Source organism: Hippocampus guttulatus, chromosome 3 (genome assembly GCF_054856545.1).
Source record: "Hippocampus guttulatus isolate MCC_2025c chromosome 3, RoL_Hgut_1.0, whole genome shotgun sequence".
NCBI lineage: Eukaryota > Metazoa > Chordata > Actinopteri > Syngnathiformes > Syngnathidae > Hippocampus > Hippocampus guttulatus.
Genome location: NC_141263.1, coordinates 20,957,509 through 20,977,049, shown reverse-complemented (window position 1 = coordinate 20,977,049; position 19,541 = coordinate 20,957,509). Strand labels below are relative to the sequence as shown.

Here is a 19,541-nt window from a genome sequence, read left to right as displayed (position 1 = left end):
AAAGATGCGCAAGCTGATGCGCATTGGCTCACCTCACTCCTGAGGACTTTTAAAAGGGCGCGTAATTACGCACGGACACTGACGATTCCAATCTCCACCGCCTCCCAGTTTGTTGGTTATTTCACGCGGCGTGTAAGGTGCACATCTTCCTTTTCTTTCTCCTTCATTTGATCGTGTTGTATTTTAGAGGAAGTGCGCGCCGACGACCACGTGACTTCCTCTATTTATGGCCCGACTGTCTCTCGTGCAATATTAATGCTGCAATTCGGTCGACAGAGATGATGATGGCCTTCACCGAGACGCTCGCGTCCTTCCCAGTCGGCTGCCTTAATGATGATCATTATATCAGACGGAAAGGCGATTTTTTTTAAATGTACGTTATTATTTATTTAATGCCATCGCTAATCGAATGGTTGTGCGTACACGCATATCCCCTTGAAAAGTTCAACATGGCCCCCTGGTTAATCCCTCTCGTCTGCCCCTGTTGTGTTTATTATTTTACTTTATGTTAACTGTTTTGTGAAGCGCTTTGTTACAGCTGTCGCTGTTGTGAAAGCGCTATATAAATCAGCATGTATTGTATTGTATTGAATCTGCGCTGCTGCAAGTGCGACCTCATGTGGACAGTTTGGGCAAGTGTACACAGAAACAACCTTGATCAATTCTGATGGGAACGCGGTGCGACAAATACATCCAAAAATAGATCGTGATTCTATTCCCATTCATTTGGATGGAATAAAATGACTTCGATGCCTCTCTGAATTAGGGTCATAGTTGTTTGATTTTTTTTTATTACAGTTAGTTTTTATTTTGCTTTGACTCTGTTATCAGTTAGTTTTGATTCATTTTTAGAGCAGGTTGGTTCGTTTTTATTTTTTTCAAAAATGTGTTCATAAATGTTCGTATTATTTTTGGTTTTCATTTCAATTTTTTTCATGTTCTTTTTTTTGTAGTTGTTTCTTCAGTTTTCAAGAACTACCGTGACCTTGATTAGAACAAAATAAGTTTGTGAAATGAGGATCAACGTTTTTGAAGCAAAACTATTCTTAAGGCAGTTATGAGTAAACTGCATCCTTCATTCAAGAGACGAGACTCCGAGATGTGATTCCTCGTTGTCTTTGCGTTCCACTTTGCAGCCCTCCCTCCAGTTTGTTTAAAAAGTAACCCCACCTGAAACCTGGCCCCGGCCAATGAGCAGTGGAGATGTCAGTGCCTCCTTTGTTCGAAACCAATGAGAGTGGAAGTGCGGCATGTTCCCCGAGGGGGAGAACTTAGGGCTGCCTGCGTTAATTACGCATCACTTAGCCGTTGCCAATGTGTTCACAACACAAGACCCTCTTTGAGGCTTTTCACTGCAACTCCATTTCTTGGACCCATCTAGTATGGAAAGTCAACAACAATGGCTTACCAGGCTCAAAGATGAACTTAGCAACAGTCCGCTGGTCTCTAACGTGGCATTCGGCTTCATCCTCATGGGACTGGAGAAGCTGGTGGAATTGGAGTTCGAGTGTCCGTGCAACCCGACATGGAACGGCGTGTTTTCGTCTGCCTTCTTCGTTATCCCGGCCGTCATGGCCTTCACCTTGATGCTCATCATCCAGGGGTGCCGCTGTGACGCGTGGTGTCGCCGGAGCGTGTCGCTCTCCAGCGTGGTGCCCGCCGTCGTCTGGCTCATTTTGCTCTTCCTGGATGGTCAGTATTTCGCCTGCGCTATGACAGACTGGGAGGGTCGATTTGTGCTGGTGGACAGGGCGGCCCCGCAAAAGTGGTGCGAGCCAATAACTGATGGAGGTGTCCCCCAGCAGGAGCTCATGCTGCGTTCGCAGCAGCTCTTTGTTTTCTCTCAGGTGAGTGGACAGAGGCCTTTGTTTACTGCATTTCGTGCACGTTTACTCCGTGGAATCACCCCTCCAGTCAGGAATTAACTCTTTGTTTTTTTCACAGTAATATCGAACTTTTTGTGTTTGATTTTATGGTGTTCCACATGGCTCTGTTTTGGGGCCCCTGCTGTTTTAACTGTATTTGCTACTCTGCGGTTCCATCCAAGGAAAACATGGTATTTCATTCAACTGCTATGTGGATGTCACATTTATGTCCCGCTAAGTAAAAAGGATGCAGGCTATTTAAGACCACGTTTGTCCTGTCTAGAGGAATAGGACAAAAAGAAAACAGAAGTTATGGTTTTTGCTACCAGTGGCTAAACCTCTTACCTGATTTATGTTTAGTATAAGTATATAAGTCGCTGCAAGGTCAGTAGACCTTGTTTGTATACTGCAATCCGTGCGCGTTTACTCTGTACAATCTCTCCTCTTTCTGGTAATGACGTCAGTCTTGATGATTCCCATCCAGTGTTTATTGCAGTATGGTTGAAAATATTGTCACAACGGCGAGACTCACATGCCACTCGATTATGTATTTCGTGTCACAGGTTCTAGGTATCATCCTGCTCATTGTCATCTGCGTGGGTCTTGTTGTGTACGTCATCAGGCAAAGCTGCCAACAAGAAGTGGAGGAGCTGCAAGATGCCGACGTCGCCGAGCTCACCGTCCTTAGGATGAGCTCTCTGCGGACCAGGACGTCTTGAGGTGCTTTGTAACAAACTGACCACGCACTGACCCCCACCCTGCCCAAAAATGATCCCTCCCCAATTGTGTAAAAAAAAAAAAAAAAGTTCTGAACTTGATTTATATCCAACCATGTTCTGTTTCAACATTGTTTTATTGTTGTTTTGTAATAAAAGAAATTATTTTTGTATTCCACAGCCATCAAGGATTTTGTGCGCATACTGTACGTGAGTTTCAATTTGGAAATGCATGACTTTTTTTTCCTTTTTGAGGGGAGGTCAATTTTGCAAATAGTAGGTGCACAAAATATATGGTAAGCTAAATAATTATGAGAGTGTTTGGTAAATGTGGGCATTTAAATTACAACAGGTATTTTGCACCAGAGAAATACAAATGAATGGTGGAGCAAAACTCCCTCTGTTTGCTGATAAGGGAAAAATTCACTAACATCATCCATCACTGCTGCACATGCTACAAAGGCATGTAAGTTGTTACATCAGCTTCATATATGTGAAGAGATGGTCAAACATTAACTCAACTTTATTTTGGTTATGCATTAAGTTGAGCAGACAATAAAAAAAGAGACGATAAGGAGACGAATTTGGGACCCTTGAGAAATTATGCGATTGTGAATGTGTTCGTACAGCAAACAAGTACTGGCTGGACAATGAGCGCAAAGCAGCAAATGTGTAAATATGTGTTGTGACTGAGCAAGATTGTATGACCTGCTCAAAGCGATGACTTGGCTTGCTTCGCTTTAACTACACTAATGATGGACCGATATGAATTTTAAGTCTTGACTCTTAAATGTGACGGTACTTAGGACTTGCACAAACAGTGTATGACTTTATACGCTCCTGCAGTTCCGTGAATTACGCCAAATGTACAAAAGCAATTTCCGCAACACTTAAATGTTACAGACTAGACTTATGCTCAGGTGAAATGTGCGGCTCATTGGTAATCAAGTAACTTTTAGGTAACTTTAATCATGTTTACTTTTTCTTTGCAGGCAGACTTTAGAACAAAGACAGCCAAAAAAAGTGCTCAGAGCACCGACAATGAGCAGCACGACAGAAGATAAGCAAAGGAGCACGTCCACAGAGTAGTAGACAAACCAGGGCAGCTGGTAGGACTCGGTCCTCAGGTGAGCTGCGCCCTTATGCCTCATGACAAACTCAATCCAGAAGAGGGCGTTGTCGAGCGGCAGGATGGGCTGATCTCTGTGCAGCCTGGACAGCCTTTGCATGTTGTTCTTATAGGACGGATCAGACAGGACTTCCTGTACGCCCTGGAAAAAGATATCATGATCCATGGTGAATATATCCACACTTTTCCCTGCTCCTCTCATTCCGATCCGGAGCAGATTATCTCGTTGATCGAAAATGAGCGGTAGCCCGAGGATTGGAACTCCGTGGTAAATGGCTTCCTGGACGCCGTTTGTCCCGCCGTGAGCAACAAAGAGCTTGATCTTGGGATGTCCCAGAAGGTCGTTCTGCGGCATCCAATCTACCAGGAGAGTGTTGTTTCCCAAAGTGGAAGGTTTTGCCCCTTTATACCTCCAGATGACCTTCTGGGGGAGCTTGGCAAAAGCCGCGGCAATTTCGTCAGCTAGGTCGCTAGGGAGTTCCCCAATGAAAGTCCCCAGGGACATGATGATGACTCCGTGATCTCCAGAACTCTGGACAAACTCCTCCAGGTGCGCCGGTAGAGGCTTGGCAGGTTTACACTGGAAGCCCCCAATGTAGATGACGTTGGGCATGGTGGGGCGAGGAAACTCAAAGACAAAATCCACTCTCATGAGCCACAGGTCTGCTGCCTGGAACAGTGACTGATAGTTTTCACCAGGGTTTAAATACTTCTTAATCAGCCTTTCATAATGCGGTTTTATATACTTTGATATTTGATATTCCCCAAAGAGAAACACCAAAGAGTTCAGAACTCTTTCGAAAAAGCTCATCTTGTCAGAAAATTCCGTTCCTGTCATGGGCACGTACGACAGAGGGGACGGCGCGATCGCTAAATGGCCCTCGCCGTGGCTGGTCCATCTCACGTTAAAAACGAGTGGTAGCTTCAGGTAGTGGGCGAGAATAACACCGCCTGGCACTCCCGGATCCGTCAGAACAAGGTCATACTTGGCACTTTGGAGCGACTCCACCAAGGTTTTATTTTCAAAAATCCACTCGAGCAATTTGGCTGTTTTTTCGTGCATCTGTGAGGCCTTTTCACCTTGCTCCATTTCCAGTTTGAAACGAGTCCAGGCGGACTTCCCTTCCCGCTGGATGAGCAGCAGCTGCTCCACAAACTTCACAATGAAGTCTTTGGTGAAGCCTGACTCCACGTCAAGCGTGATGGCATTGTAGAAAGGGGACTTTTCCATGATGTACCAGCTGTCGTCCGTTCGCACCACATCAACCTGATGGCCTCTCGAGTGCAGTCCCTCGATAATGACTTTCATGTTCACCCAGTGGCTTCCATCCAGGGGAAAAACGAGCACCTTGCCGCCATATGCAGAAGTCGCACAGAGAGCGGAAAACAAGAGGCCGACCCACGAGCGTAGCATCTTCACTCTACAATGAGGAAGACAGAAACTTTACTTAAGACACCTTCTGAACAACTCCGTTTGGTCTGGGATTCGCACGCTTTTTTTTTTCCCCAAACAGATGATCTTGCTTAAATTGAGAAAAGTGCAGTGTTTTCGCGAGGAATTATTACACAAGTCCAAGTTTTTTTTGTTTTTTTTAATGATTAGAATGCACCTTCTTTTTTGCCCCAATACTGGAAAATGTTATAACATGGAATAATATATGTCATGACCCTTTAATTGGCTCTGTTAACTATTATAAAAATGTAACTTTGATCTCAATTGTTCTACTTATCACTACGGCACCTGTCACCAACCTAGATAGAGTAATTGATAAAGAGAAATGTTCCACCCGAAGGAGCCAATTCACAGTGGGTGTGAATTACAGAGGCAACTACATGCAAAAACCTCCATAAAAACACCGAAACTCAAAACGTTTATAAAACTTCAATCGTTCATAATCATTTGGAACACAATGTACACTTGAATGCATCATGACCTTTAGCGTAACATGAGAGAAGTAACACACTCACATGCACATGACACGCACGCACACTCACGCGCACACCTGCATGTGCATCAATTTAAGATGTGGCTCGTACAAAAGATCAATATTACCTTATTTGACATCTAATGTAGTTTGTCTGTCAAGAGATTCCCTTCTACTGAGGAGGAATTGTTATTCCTTGCGGTTCCAGCCCAGGCAGGACTTTGACATTGTAGTTTCATGCTCTTTAACACTCGGGTGCAGATAAGGATAGGTCAAAGGGGAAAACTCGCTTGTAAAGTTGAACTGCTGCACATTCTATCGTGGTGCTTGGAATGCTTCGGTGTGTCATTCGAAAAACTGCCAGATTGGCATGTGTCGGAGGCTGTAAAATGTGAAACATTTTCTTAAGTGGCGTACATACATATTGATTTTTATCATCTTTAACCTCTGGCGCTATGCTGACTATTTGTGTCCATCTCACTTCCTGACCGTGTCAGATGGGTTGAAAATGTGGCCCAGCCTGATCAGGGCCGTAATATCCCATTCGGATAGGATCTAAAACACCCTGGAAACAGTCAGTCCTAAAGGAAGAGGAATTTGATATGCCTGCAGTCTGAACGCAGCCCTTATAGCAATGGTAAAGCAATAAATCAAATGTTGGCCCAAGCTCATCTCCCACTTCTTGCTCGTTCAAAATACTCAGCATGGTGTTTGTTTTTAATGTCGCCTTGCGTTCATGTCTCCTCTACAACTGTAAATCATTCCTTGTCCCGGAAATAATCACTGTACATGTACGGGTACCTGCCCGTTCTTGTGCAGTTGTGCACACGGGGGGCTCGGCAACATTTGCATCAGGATACATTTTGTAAAAAGTGTGGAATAACATGTCAGTGTGCACCTTGTTATCTGTTTCTGGTCGACACTTGGCAAATGTATGCTTTGCAATCCAACTCTTTTCACATCAAATACAAAGTCGTAGCACAAAAATTGTAAACAAGACTTCCTGCTAAGTTGAATGAAACTAATGGCTAAGCCGTCTAAAGTCTCCTCAGGGGGACTTCCAACATTTTCTGGACTCCACGATTGGCTGATAATATCCACAAAGCATTCAAGCCTCAAATTCTCCAAAATTCAATCTTTGTCCGTTTGAGGGGTTTTATAACCTGAGCGGCAGCATGTTAGCACATCTGCCTTGCGGTTCTGAACTTCTGGGTCCAAATCTTGGCTACGGTCTTTCTCTGTGGAGTTTGCATGCTTTATCCATGCTTGCAATTGATTTCTCTCAGTGCTCTGTTTTTTTCCTACATCCCCAAAACATGCATGTTAGGTGATTGGTTTCAAGCGGGCTTTAGCAGAAGCATAATTAAGATAACTTGCAGTAAGTTGGGGTTTTTTTCTCCGTTTTGTTTTTCAAAGTAGAGCCTCAGAACTGTGAGGCGAATGTGCTAGCTATCCCGCTGAGGACTACTCAAAGTTAAAGGAATACACAATTCACTTGTACATTTCGTTTTATTAACAATGAACTTTTTACACGTTGTATGATAACTGCTCATGTTAAAATGTGTCTGAGAACATGACCGTGAAGAAATCAGAGGTTGCCCATTTAGCTCATCAATTAACGAGCCACTTTTTAAAACCATGTCGACAACAGTAAAGTGCGATGAATTGTAAGTCGTCTTACGTCCATTTAGCGTTTTTGAGTTGTGTTACAAGCAGATTAGTGGTCACAACGATTATAATGTGGAAATCAAATACCCCATGGCGACCAGCAGAAATCATTTCTTAACTCCAGCCTGGAGTTTGAGGCTTTTTTTTTTTTAGGGGGAGAGGTTCTCAAGAAAATTTGGGGGAAAATATGAAACAACATAAATGGTACCTTACACTTGATGTCAAGTGGAAGTGGTGTTTGACACCAAGTAAAAAATGACTTTTATGAGGGAACATCCAAGAAGTGATGATGCACATAAGTTGTGGAGTGATCATGTCGGCATCAAGGGAAATGCTACTTGTCGTCAAAGACTCATCTCCACATCAGGTAAAATCATCCATCCATCCATCCATTTTCCGAACCGCTTGATCCTCACTAGGGTCGCGGGGGGTGCTGGAGCCTATCCCAGCCGTCTTCGGGCAGTAGGCGGGGGACACCCTGAATCAGTTGCCAGCCAATCGCAGGGCACACAGAGACGAACAACCATCCACGCCCACACTCACACTTAGGGACAATTTAGAGCGTCCAATCAGCCTGCCATGCATGTTTTTGGAATGTGGGAGGAAACCGGAGCACCCGGAGAAAACCCACGCAGGCCCGGGGAGAACATGCAAACTCCACACAGGGAGGCCGGAGCTGGAATCGAACCCGGTACCTCTGCACTGTGAAGCCGACGTGCTAACCACTGGACTACCGGGCCGCCAGGTAAAATCATCTTCATCAATATTGCACAGGGGGTTTACAACACACAAACAAATACAAAACACTTTAAAATTACAAACTTCCGTCACCATTAAAAGTGATCCGGACCTTTCTCTGTATCATCTTGAAAAGTTTGCCTCCCTGTTTTTTCCACCGTTAACCCCACGAAGTGCCTCACCAGCTTGTTGACCCACTAATGGAATCTTCCATCTTGTTGCTATCTGCTACTAAGGTGGCCAAGCATCAGCTGGTGGCAAATGCAAGATACCCTGGTGCCTTCGAGGAAGGAGATTAGCATCTTGTGATGTTAAAGGAAGGACGAGGAAGTGAAAAATCGCAAGGAAGTCAGTTTGTGAATGGTGAATAGGTGATTCACCGGACATACATGACAAAACTGTGTGATTTATTTACTCGCGTTTCATTTTCCTCTTACATAAAGCAGAGCACAAACATTTGATGGTGATCATAAAAGCTAAAAGCAGAGCCAGTACAGCCCCAGACAGGAACAGATAGACGTCCACATTGTAGTAAGTGTACCAGGGCATCTTGTAGGACTCGGTCCTGAGGTGGGCCATGCCTTTGTGCCGTATGACAAATTCAATCCAGAAGAGGGCGTTCTCGAGCGGCGTGATGGGCTGATCTCTGTGCAGCCTTGAGAGCCTCTGCATGTTGTCCCTGTAGGATGGATTAGCAAGAACTTCCTGTATGGCCTTCAGGAAGTTGTCATCTTTGTCCACTGAGGCTAACGTGACCACCACGGCCGCCCCTCTCTCTGTGAGACGCAGCAGGTTGTCATGCTGGTCAAAAAACAAGGGTATTCCCACCACGGGAATTCCGTGGTAAATTGCTTCCTGGAGGCCGTTTGTCCCGCCATGAGCCACAAAGAGTTTCATCCTGGGATGTCCGAGCAGATCGTTCTGTGGCATCCAGTCCACCAGGAGAGTGTTGTTGCCCAGAGTGGAAGGTGGAGTGCCTTTGTACCTCCAGATCACCTTCTGGGGGAGCTTGGCGAAAGTCGCGGCGATTTCATCGGCCAAGTCTGCAACGAGTTCATTCACAAACGTCCCCAGGGACATGAGGATGACTCCGTGCTCTCCAGAACTCTGGACAAACTCTTCCAGGTGGTCTGGTAAAGGCTTAGCAGGTTTACACTGGAAACCCCCCATGTAGATGAAGTTGGGCATGGTGGGGCGTGGAAACTCAAAGACAAAGTCCACTCTCATGAGCCACAGATCAGCGGAAAGAAGCAAATGCTGCATGTCGGTATCGGGTCCGAGATATTTGTCACATATTTTCTGGTATGTGTTCTTGAGGATCAGGTGATGTTGCGTATAGCTGACGAGAAATACAATCACGTTTTTGACTCTTTGAACAAAGGTCATCTTGTTGGTATTACCAGTTCCCGTGATGGGAATGTATGATAGCGGCGACGGCGCGAATGCGAGGTGGCCTTCGGCAGCGATGATCCAGCGGACGTTGTACACCAGAGGGAGATTCAAATATTTGGCCACAATGGCGCCCCCACCCCAGCAGGGGTCAGTGAGCAACAGGTCAAACTTGCTATCATTCAGTTTCCTCATCAGGTCTTGGTCCTCGAGAAGTGCCGTCGCGAACTCACTCACCGTCTTGTGAGCTTCCAGAAAAGCCCCAAACATGCCCACACTCATATGGAGAAATGTCACGAGAGGCATGGAGCCCCTTTCATACTCGATGATTTCGTAAACCAAGCCGGTGATGAAGTTTTGGTCCAAGGTCCTTTCCACGGGAACGCTGATTGTGTTGTAGTAGGCAGCGGCGTCCTTGATGTACCACGTCTTGCTGGGCCGTACGATGGTCAGGTTGTGCCCTTGTGAGTGCAGCTCTCGAATAAGGATGTCCATGTTCACCCAGTGGCTGCCCTCAACTGGAAAGACTAGGATGTTGCCACCCTGACAGGCTCGAGGAAGCAAAATGAAGAGCAGCAAGGCGCTGCAGCAAAACGTAGGCCTCATCTGCAATCAAAGAGGAAAGCAAGCTAAGACCCAATCAAATCCCAGCTCAACCAACTGTGGGCATAGTAACGTGTCACTGTCATGATTCGGTTTGTGACCAACAGGTGGCACTGTAGGGCTCCCCCTGCAGCTGCACACCTGTTGGTCATTAGGTAATTGGTGCTTTAAAAGGACTCCCAGCCCGACGGGTCATTGTTGCTGTTTGCTCTTGCTACTGTCATGTTCGTTTGTTTGCTGTTCCTTTGCTACTGTCATGTTCGTTTGTTGCTGTTTGCTATTGCTACTGTCATGTTCTTTTGTTGCTGTTTGCTCTTGGCTACTGTCATGTTTGTTTGTTTCTGTTTGTTTCTATCAGGTTTGTTTCAGTCATGTTTTGGTTGCTGTTATGTTTTATCTTCAGTCATGATTTTTGTTTGATACTTTGGACTTTGTTGGTTTTGGATTTAGTTTTCTCTATGTTTAATACAATTCGTCAAGTACACTCTGCTCCTTCCTCCTGCCTGCTTTTTGGGGTCCACCACCACCTCGCATCGTGACAGTCAATCAGGCAAATCAATCACTCGTGTCATTATGCGTTGTGCCTGTGACTACCTGGTCAGCTTGTAACTCCCACTTCAATTTCGCATTGGCCACAAGCTTCATATTAGTCATTACCCGTGGTAGCAGTACGGTAATTGGTCAGCTTGTCTTTTCACACAGACATTGGCCAGCTACAAATAGCATGGGTTCAGTAAACATGAAGTGTAAACATCTATCCATCCTTAGTTAAGATAAATTGATTTAAAAAAATAAGTTTAAAACAACAATAACCCCAAAAGAACCATAGAAAGAAATGTAACGGAGTGCTATCATCTATTCCTGATGGGGAAATACATGTTCCACTATGAAAAAAAAAAAGATCTGTGTTTCTCGAATTCTCAATCTCTCTGTGCGGACAGGTATCATACCAATGTTGTTACTCCCGGATTAAAAATGGTATCCCCTACTTGAGTTGACTTGCGGACGTTTTGATTTTAGTGCGTCAACGTATGTTTCAAATGTCCGATTGTTTCGGTGATCATTGAAAGCACCCCGAGTCAACTCTCCAAACGCGAGTGTTTGTTTTCTTTTGCTTTTCCACGCAGTTATTGATCGTTGCATGCAAGCACATTTATGATTATTTTATTGTTCGTTCAAAATCTTGTTTATTAAATCCGAAACTCCACTAAACACAAAAGTGTGTACTTCAAGTCTTCAAATAAAAACAATCAAGTACTGTCACACCGCTCTTTTAACTCAATGTATTCGAGCTCTGGCGGCAGTCGATACTCCCCCCCCACGGGTAAAATTTGGCACATGACCTGTGCCACATAGAACGGTGGTTGGGGATCACCGCCTTTAACAAATCTACAGGATTGACTGTAATCCATAATACAATGACAAACTCGACTCGAGTGTTGGGCGGGTCATTTTTTATGTGTCACAAATTGTTTTTATTACTGCAATACATGATATACTCGGGAGCATTTAATTTCCTTTTCTTTCTGCTGTAACAACGCGTTGTATAAATTGTAACGTTTGAGTCTCTTTTCAGGGAAGTGTACGTGTTAAAACTGCGACAAGGAAACTTTCCGCGTCCATTGTACAGTAAAGCAAACCCCAATAGATGCCACGAGAAAAACGTCACTTACGTGTAAATGTTGCATACTTACGGCGCAGTTGTGTCGTTTTTCTTATCTTTCAGTCAAAACCGTGCTTTCCGTGCGACGTTCAACGTAGTTTCGGCAGTATGGGAGAGGACGCTTTCGCTCAACTGCGTGGGCACACATCGGAGGAGAAGAGAGGTCAGTGAAAAAGCGTGTGTATATACGGAGTTACTCATTTACATGGCCTCTGTGCGATTATTACGGTACCACTGAGTGGTAATCTTCCTTTCGATTTGGCCTCTGCGATTGTTACGGTACCACTGGGTGGTAATCTTCCTTTCGTCCATTAATTTGTCATCCTAACCAATCACCCATTCAGTCCCGCTTTCACTCATTGGTCTTCAAATTCCGCAAATGTACAGAAAAAAGATCTCCCCGTTTTCACGAATATTGAATGATGGACCGTCGAGGAGGGTGTTTGATGTTCATTTTCCTGAAATGTTGGTACCTGCACCATCTGAAATTTACAGGAAACATTACTTAAATGTGATATTCACGGCTGACGATACTGAGTCGTTTGCAGGTCGGGGGGGTTTCCATTTAGTTCAGCATTTTCACAATTATTGATTTATTTTAGGTATGCTTTCCACATGGAGGAAGATTTGTAATTGCTCTTGTTCAGTTGTATAGCTTTAGGCTGAAATGTGTGCAGTGTGCGTGCGTACGTGCGTGCGTGTGAGCGTGTATGTGTGTGCGTGTGTGTGTGTGTGTGTCTCTGTGTGTGTGTGTGCCTGTATTTCAGGGGGTAAGGGGGTGGTGCTTTCTAGAGGCAAGAGGGGAGGAAGGAAGAGGAGAGAAGCTGTGAGCATCGCTTCTCTATTCACTGATGCCACTCAGAGACAGGTATGCTTTCACGCTGCGTTCATGCTACTATGATGCTCATCTTATGTTTTTTTTGTTTTTTTTTAAATGATTCAAATGCTGCTCCTAAATGCAGCTTCCATCTTCCGCAGCAACGATGCTTGAGCGCTGTCTCTAAGACGATGCACAGAGCGAAGGGGGCGGCCGCCTCCTCTCTCGCACTGCTGCTGTTGTTGCCGCTGCTGCACTGCTGCCACCTGTGCCACTCGCTGCGTAAGTTGCCCGGCGACACTACCAACGTCTCAATAAATGCACAATACAGTGACGTGGTTGAACACCGTCAGGGTACGGAAAGAAGCCTCTGACCGATGTTACAGTAAGCCCATGCGGGAGACGGTGAGCGAGCACTGCCGTGATTATAAAATAAAAAATGACGAGAAATACAAATCCTCTTCTTAAAATATTTATAATTGCCTGTATTGATCATAGAAATACTGTACCACAAACTATGAGCCCCAAATCATAAAATTGTTCTCAGATGATTTAACTTTTTAAAAAAAAGTACAATGCATATGCGGTGAAGACTCTCCGTAACTTCCAACTAAGAAGAAGCTCAACTTTTCTCCCCCCAACATACAAAAATCTCAGAACGTCAGTTGAGATGCATCACTTCAACATTCTCACCTTCAGGGGCGAGGTGGCCATTGGAAATTCTTGTAAATCAGGTCAATTTTTCCCGAACGGCCGGTGTATTTGCGGGCCGGTCCTGGCCATCACGGCCACGAGCATCCACCCCCCCCCCCCCCCCAATCAACGATTATGTTTCAGCACATGACGGCCGCACCCTATCGCCAATGATGTTTCTGCACCTGATCGCCCATCAACGAAAAATTTTTGGCACATGATGGCCGCACCAAGCCTACTATAAACCACGCCGCCTCCTCCGCCATACTGTGCTATGCTTGACAGTAATTTATATTAGGAACAAATTCAAGAGCCAAAAAAAAGGAGCCGCTTATTTGGGGTAAGGTGTTTATTTATTCAACTCAATGAAGCACCAGGAATTAAATAGAAGCACGTCGTCTATTACTGTTGTACTTGTATGTACTTGTTTCCTCACAATTTGCCGGCCTTACATACAGTACACTCACTTGCTCCACTTCCAAATCAAAGTTTTGATTGGCTGAGTGCAGGGGAGGAGTTACAATGCATGTTATTGATCCATATCAGTGTTATCAATATCATGAATTCAGTTCGGGGGTTTTTTTGTTTGTTTGTTTTAATAATAAAGCAGATAGCAGCAATGTCTCACCCTTAATTGGATTGCAGAGAGAACACCAAAATCGATTTGAGAGTCTCAGCCAGGCGGAACGACCCTAATAGGAGGGGAGCTTGAAAAGATGATGAATGGGTGGACCACAGTCTCATTTATAAGGGGATTGCTTCTCCGCATCGATACCAGACATTGCGAAGTGAGATCCTATAAATTGAGTGTGAAAGAAAAAAAAACTTTCATTCCGAGTGAGATTGATAGCTTGTATGTCTTTGTTTGTCACCTACACTCGGCAGGGACTGTGCGCTTACTCCGAGGCCACTTGAATCTCATTTTATTTTAAAAAAGTGAGGAGGTTCCATGTCAGATCATTTCTTCATCTTGTCACGTTGCCTGATTCAAGAAAAAATCCACGTTTCTTGATGCTGTTTTCATTCTCAGGTGTTCCTAAACTTTCCTCCTATGCAAAAGCCGAAGACAAGCTGTTCAAATACCTCTTTGGGAACTACCAGAAATGGGTCCGCCCGGTGGAATATCTGAACCAGAGCATCTACGTCAAGTTTGGACTGGCCATCTCCCAACTCGTTGATGTGGTGCGGATTCAACGTGCAATCGTTTTCAATGGTGTTGTCGTAAAAATTCAATCAGGGGTCATAAAATCGAGCTGCTGCTGTGTTTACCCATCCAGGATGAAAAGAATCAGCTGATGACCACCAATGTGTGGATGAAACAGGCAAGTGGATGAACATGAAAGGTGACCAGACGTCTGCCCCCCCCCCACCCACACACACATCTTGTATCTCACAAAGATCAATGATTTCATGTTATTTTACCATCCAGATTACACAAAATGTATGTTGCCTGTCATGCAGGAGTGGACCGACATGAAGCTAAGGTGGGACCCCGATGACTACTTGGGCATCACCACTATACGAGTGCCCTCCGACAGGCTGTGGCTCCCAGACGTCGTGCTGTATGATAAGTATGCAACATGATGGATCAATCCTACGCTATACATCCAGTGCATCCGGAAAGTATTCACAGCACATTCAACGGTTTGTTGTTGGTGAACATTTCCACTCCAAATTGTACACTCAGTTCAGACGGTCGTTTCGAGGGCACAGTGACCAAGGCAGTGGTAAAATACGACGGCACCATATTGTGGACTCCGCCTGCCAACTACAAGTCCGCCTGCACCATCGATGTCACCTTCTTCCCATTTGACCTGCAGAACTGCTCCATGAAATTTGGCTCGTGGACCTATGACGGCTCTCAGGTGATTATTTGATTCAGAAAAGAATGTGACACAAGCGTGAGGTTGCAGGCGTGCATAATGCTACAGTAAAAAAAAATAGGAATTGTCAAGCAACAAGAGAACCTCAGTCGTTTGTTAACTTGTGCTTTTTAATTGCTACTCCCCAGAGCAAATGCATACACGTGGCGAAGACTCTCCAGAACTTTCGCTAACAAGCCACGCTAAGCCAACAAACTAAAGATCTCTCGTCTCTTTGTCAAGATGCATCAATTCAACATACCGTATTGGCCCGAATATAAGACGGTGGGGTTTTTTTGCATTGAAATAAGACTGAAAAAGTGGGGGTCGTCTGATGTTCGGGGTCTAGACATTATACCCATTCACGACGCTAGATGGCGCCAGATACCATTGAAGCGAACCCTGAACTTGACTCCCCAGGCCAAAGTGAACCCGTCACGAAGAATAAAAATAGCGGTAGCTCGAAGAAGAAAAATAAAATATAGCAGTAATAAAGAAAAGAGAAGAAAATAATAGAGGAGATAACAGAAAATGGAGAAACGTAGCAACAATCTGGAGAAAAGTGGGTCAAAGATCGGCCAAGTTAACCGGCAGCTGAGGAGAAGTTATGATGTAATTTACATTTCAAAAACCAGAAGCCATTCATTTACGAATGTGATTGCACTTTAGTTTACATATTTAAATGTTCAAATATTAAGATTTGAGTGAGGCAAAATAACATGCTTTTTCTCTCAAATATATTGTTATAATAATTTCCCAGTGTGGGACAAATAAAGGATACCTTATCTTTGTTTCAGATGTACTGTAATTATTTTCTGTATAAAAATTAATTTGATGTTCAAAAAGTCTTTTTTCAAACTTGAGTCTTGACAAAGAGGTGGTCGTCTCATAATCAGGGCCGTCTTATATTCGGGCCAATACGGTACTTGACACCAAATGTTTTTATCAGCCTGTGCTTTGGCGCCATTCTGTGGTTCCATGAGGTACTTTAGCAAAAAGTTCGAGATGGGTTCCATAGAAAAAAAACGTAAAGAGGTGAATTTGTGAATGGCGAACCGCGGTTCACTGCATCTCAAAATTGAGGCGTCGACATCAGTCGCGTGGCATCCACGTGATCTTTCTTCGGCAGGTCGACGTCATTCTGGAGGACTTCCACGTGGATAGGCAGGACTATTTTGACAATGGCGAATGGGAGATTGTGAAGGCCACAGGCAGCCGTGGTCTGAGGGTGGATGGCGGCGTCTCATATCCCACCATCACCTACTTCTTCATCATCCGCCGGCTGCCCCTCTTCTACACCCTCTTCCTCATCATCCCCTGCATCGGCTTGTCCTTCCTCACCATCCTTGTCTTCTACTTGCCCTCCAACTGCGGCGAAAAGATCTCCCTGTGCACCTCAGTGCTGGTGTCGCTCACTGTCTTCCTGCTGGTCATCGAGGAGATCATCCCGTCCTCGTCTAAGGCCATCCCTCTCATCGGCGAGTATCTGGTCTTCACCATGATATTCGTCACGCTATCCATCGTCATCACCGTCTTCACCATTAACGTCCACCACCGCTCCTCCTCGACGCATAACGGCATGGCGCCGTGGGTGCGCAGGATATTCCTGCATCGGCTGCCCAAGGTGCTGTGCATGCGCGGCCACGTGGACCGCTACGGCACAGCGGGAGCTGCACACACGGGACGGGTGCTGGGATTGGGATTGATGAAGGACTGTACGACTGAGCACGGCCCCTCTCACGCCAGGCACAACATCCAAGCTGCGCTGGATTCCATCCGCTACATAACCATGCATGTGGTGAAAGAAAATGAGGTCAGAGAGGTGAGTCTGTTATTTGATCTGCATCTATTTTACATACTATGAAAGCACAGCTATTTTTAAAACTAGATAGACCCCCCACACATGGTGATGAAAAAAAAAAAAGTCTTCTAAGGTCATGCACTCTTAGCATATCAATGAGAGTACTCTGAGGCTATGGGTCATCGATGATGGCTAAGTGCAGTGTGCACATTGTACATGCATGTACAGAGGTCAGCGCTTCGTTGTTTAATGTGGAGGCAACAATCCGCGTCCGTGACACAAAGACAGTGACACGCGCCAACTTTCTGGAAATGCCATCCGGCATTTGAAGATCCATGCAAAGGTCGGATGCAAAATTGACGATTCTTCTGCCCAGAGCCATCAGTGCTGAGAACCCAATGTCTGACACTCGAGCTTGCCCATACAAGCCCCAAGCTACGCTCAAGTATATGGATGCACTGCTCCTCTGTTCTGTAAAAAACTCTACACTTGATATGGCAACAGTGAATGCCTCCTGCCATTTGTATGCAGACGGCGTCTAGCAAACCTTGATGCCAAAACTCCTCAAAGAATGCCTGCATGACGGAGCTCAATTAACGGTTCTCCTTCATTCTGCGAAACTAAAAATCATAGCTAATGTGAAAATAGCAAAAATATTGTGGGGTTATTAACGACCTCAGCTAGTTGTAAGGTCACCTGATGGATTAAACCAATGCAGCTGCTGTGGGAATGGCTGCTTATAAATAAAATGACCGTCAAAGTACAAAAACAAGAGAATCCAGAAAAATTCCCCCATTCGTTCATGGTGTCACAGCTGCAAAAAGGCACAGCCATTTTTCCCGAAGTTTTCTCTCACTGAACTTGTTGTCTGCCCACAATCTGCCTCCACAGTTATGGCTGTTTTATCCCCCTGTCCTGCAAGAAATTAACCAAAGGAATGAGAGCAGGAGTACAGAAGACAAGCAGGGGCCTGTTTCATGGGTCTGACAAAGTGGTTGCATAACCAGGATTGTGGGATCCAGTGCTTCCACTTTAGTTGTGTGGCACTTGTAGCCCAGCAGCCATTGTCTCGCGGTTTTGGACTTCACCAGTGTGTCTGTATGTATAACGAGAGTTGAGTCAAATATAACACCACGATTCTTTTACTGAGTTACTTTGGGTAATGCTGTCGTACATTTACTGAGACTCGGCGTGATGTAGTGAAACGTGCTGATGACGACCGAGGCCAGTCATCAACATCTCAGTTTTATCAGGGTTCAAAAGCAAAAAAAAATGGAAATCCGTCGTTTAATCTTAGTACGGCTCGCCTCTAGATTACAGCAATTATTTGGGTTTGTGTGTAAAGGCATCAACAACTGGCTATTATCGTCATAACAGGGAAAACTAATGTTATTGTTCCGTGTAATGTCACCAAACAGAGGCATGTAGATTATAAACAATAGAGGGCCAAGTACTGAACCCTGTGGGAGTCTTCATGTAGCATTACAAAAGTTAGAAATCAAGTCTTTGGAGCCTGAAATTAGTTTCACAATGGGTCTTTGAGAATGTGGGAGGAAGTCAGAGTACCTGGAGAAAACACACACAAGCACCAGAACAAAACAGTTAATTCCCTTTTATGTGTTTCTTTTTGGGGTGTGGGTGCAGGTGGTACAGGACTGGAAGTTTGTTGCCCAGGTTCTGGATCGAATGTTTCTCTGGGCGTTCCTGTTGGTGTCAGTCCTGGGCTCAGCTCTCCTCTTCATCCCGGTTATCTACAAATGGGCCAGCATTATCGTTCCCAAACATTTTGGAGGTGCCCTTTGAGGGTTTGCTGACATGGAAGTGAGGCACATCAGTGGTTAAGGTCCAGATTACGCTATGTCGGTAGCGTGAAGTATCGAGTGTTACTACAGTACAACACAAATAAAGTAAAAATCCAAAAGATGAAGATGATTGAGATGAAAGTGCAACTGGTAAACTCAAGCATGTTTTGTTGGACTTTGCCCCTTTTCAGACAGCACTGGGATTATTCTCCTCTGTAGCATAAAAACAAGGTCCGTTTCTTGTCGTGTGTGCATGCACGGACCAGCAGCTGAGTGACGCCACGCATCCGTAACATGTTCCTTGAAGCGTCTGTGTGAAGAGACTGCGGAGAAACATCACCCCGGGCAGTCAGTGTGAGTGCATTTTAATCGCAGCGCTAAAAGGTACTACACCAAATGCTCGAATCACCAGATCATAAACTACAAAATTACCAACAGTTGAACGCACTATTGGGTGAAAGATTTAATTCTTAATCATTAGTTAAAAGTGAGTTGGTTATTTATTCGTAGAATGTGTTTGTATGTGCCTTCAGATTTTTCCTATGATCCATGTAGTGAAACGGAATTACGTTTGGAAGCTAAATACGTGGACAAGCAGTCTGCCTCACAATTCAAAGATCCGGGGTTCGGATCTTGCCTTTGGCCTTCCTGTGTTGTGTCTGTCTGCGCATGGGTTTTCCTTGGGTACCCCAATTTACTCCCACATGCAAAAATTGTGTGTGTTATTTTCATTAAAGATTCAAAATAGTGTGCAGGTGTAAGTGTGGTGATTTGTCTCTATGTGCCCAATGATTGTCGGACTAGTCCAGGGTGACCTGCACCTTTCACCCAAAGTCAGCTCCAGTTGAGACACATTCCGGTGAATGAGGA

At 44.9% G+C, this 19,541-nt stretch overlaps 4 protein-coding genes across 10 annotated transcripts; 2 read left to right on the top strand and 2 right to left on the bottom strand.

Annotated features, from left to right (window-relative positions):
• The first annotated feature begins 143 nt into the window (after positions 1-143).
• Positions 144-3,752, top strand: LOC147207835 (calcium homeostasis modulator protein 6). Of its 2 annotated transcripts, XM_086107392.1 has the most exons (4): positions 144-1,847; positions 2,429-2,585; positions 2,763-2,787; positions 3,574-3,752. In XM_086107392.1, exons 1-2 carry the CDS (start codon positions 1,383-1,385, stop codon positions 2,582-2,584), a joined length of 621 nt encoding a protein of 206 aa, XP_085963518.1. In that variant the 5' UTR covers positions 144-1,382; the 3' UTR covers position 2,585; positions 2,763-2,787; positions 3,574-3,752. The 2 variants fall into 2 exon arrangements, with proteins under 2 accessions (XP_085963518.1, XP_085963519.1); XM_086107393.1 differs by lacking the exons at positions 2,763-2,787; positions 3,574-3,752 and having other exon boundaries at positions 2,488-2,670.
• Positions 3,231-5,120, bottom strand: LOC147207834 (UDP-glucuronosyltransferase 2C1-like). Its single transcript, XM_086107391.1, has one exon. The coding sequence runs from the start codon at positions 5,017-5,019 to the stop codon at positions 3,547-3,549; it is 1,473 nt and encodes a 490-aa protein (XP_085963517.1). The 5' UTR covers positions 5,020-5,120; the 3' UTR covers positions 3,231-3,546.
• Positions 5,121-7,125: 2,005 nt separating this feature from the next.
• Positions 7,126-11,855, bottom strand: LOC147207833 (UDP-glucuronosyltransferase 2C1-like). Of its 2 annotated transcripts, none has more exons than XM_086107386.1 (2): positions 11,728-11,855; positions 7,126-10,036 (listed from the first exon to the last, which is right to left on the bottom strand). In XM_086107386.1, exon 2 carries the CDS (start codon positions 10,034-10,036, stop codon positions 8,453-8,455), a length of 1,584 nt encoding a protein of 527 aa, XP_085963512.1. In that variant the 5' UTR covers positions 11,728-11,855; the 3' UTR covers positions 7,126-8,452. The 2 variants fall into 2 exon arrangements, with proteins under 2 accessions (XP_085963512.1, XP_085963511.1); XM_086107385.1 differs by having other exon boundaries at positions 11,707-11,846.
• Positions 11,376-19,421, top strand: chrna5 (cholinergic receptor, nicotinic, alpha 5). 5 transcript variants are annotated; one of them, XR_015100482.1, is made up of 10 exons: positions 11,376-11,859; positions 12,374-12,564; positions 12,675-12,795; positions 14,237-14,388; positions 14,484-14,528; positions 14,668-14,777; positions 14,894-15,071; positions 16,198-16,890; positions 18,514-18,776; positions 18,863-19,421. XR_015100482.1 is itself a non-coding variant. In XM_086107381.1 (9 exons), exons 1-9 carry the CDS (start codon positions 11,682-11,684, stop codon positions 18,670-18,672), a joined length of 1,818 nt encoding a protein of 605 aa, XP_085963507.1. In that variant the 5' UTR covers positions 11,376-11,681; the 3' UTR covers positions 18,673-19,421. The 5 variants fall into 5 exon arrangements, 4 of the variants coding, with proteins under 4 accessions (XP_085963507.1, XP_085963506.1, XP_085963509.1 ...); XM_086107381.1 differs by having other exon boundaries at positions 16,198-16,881; positions 18,514-19,421; XM_086107380.1 differs by having other exon boundaries at positions 11,377-11,859; positions 18,514-19,421.
• The last annotated feature ends 120 nt before the right edge of the window (positions 19,422-19,541 follow it).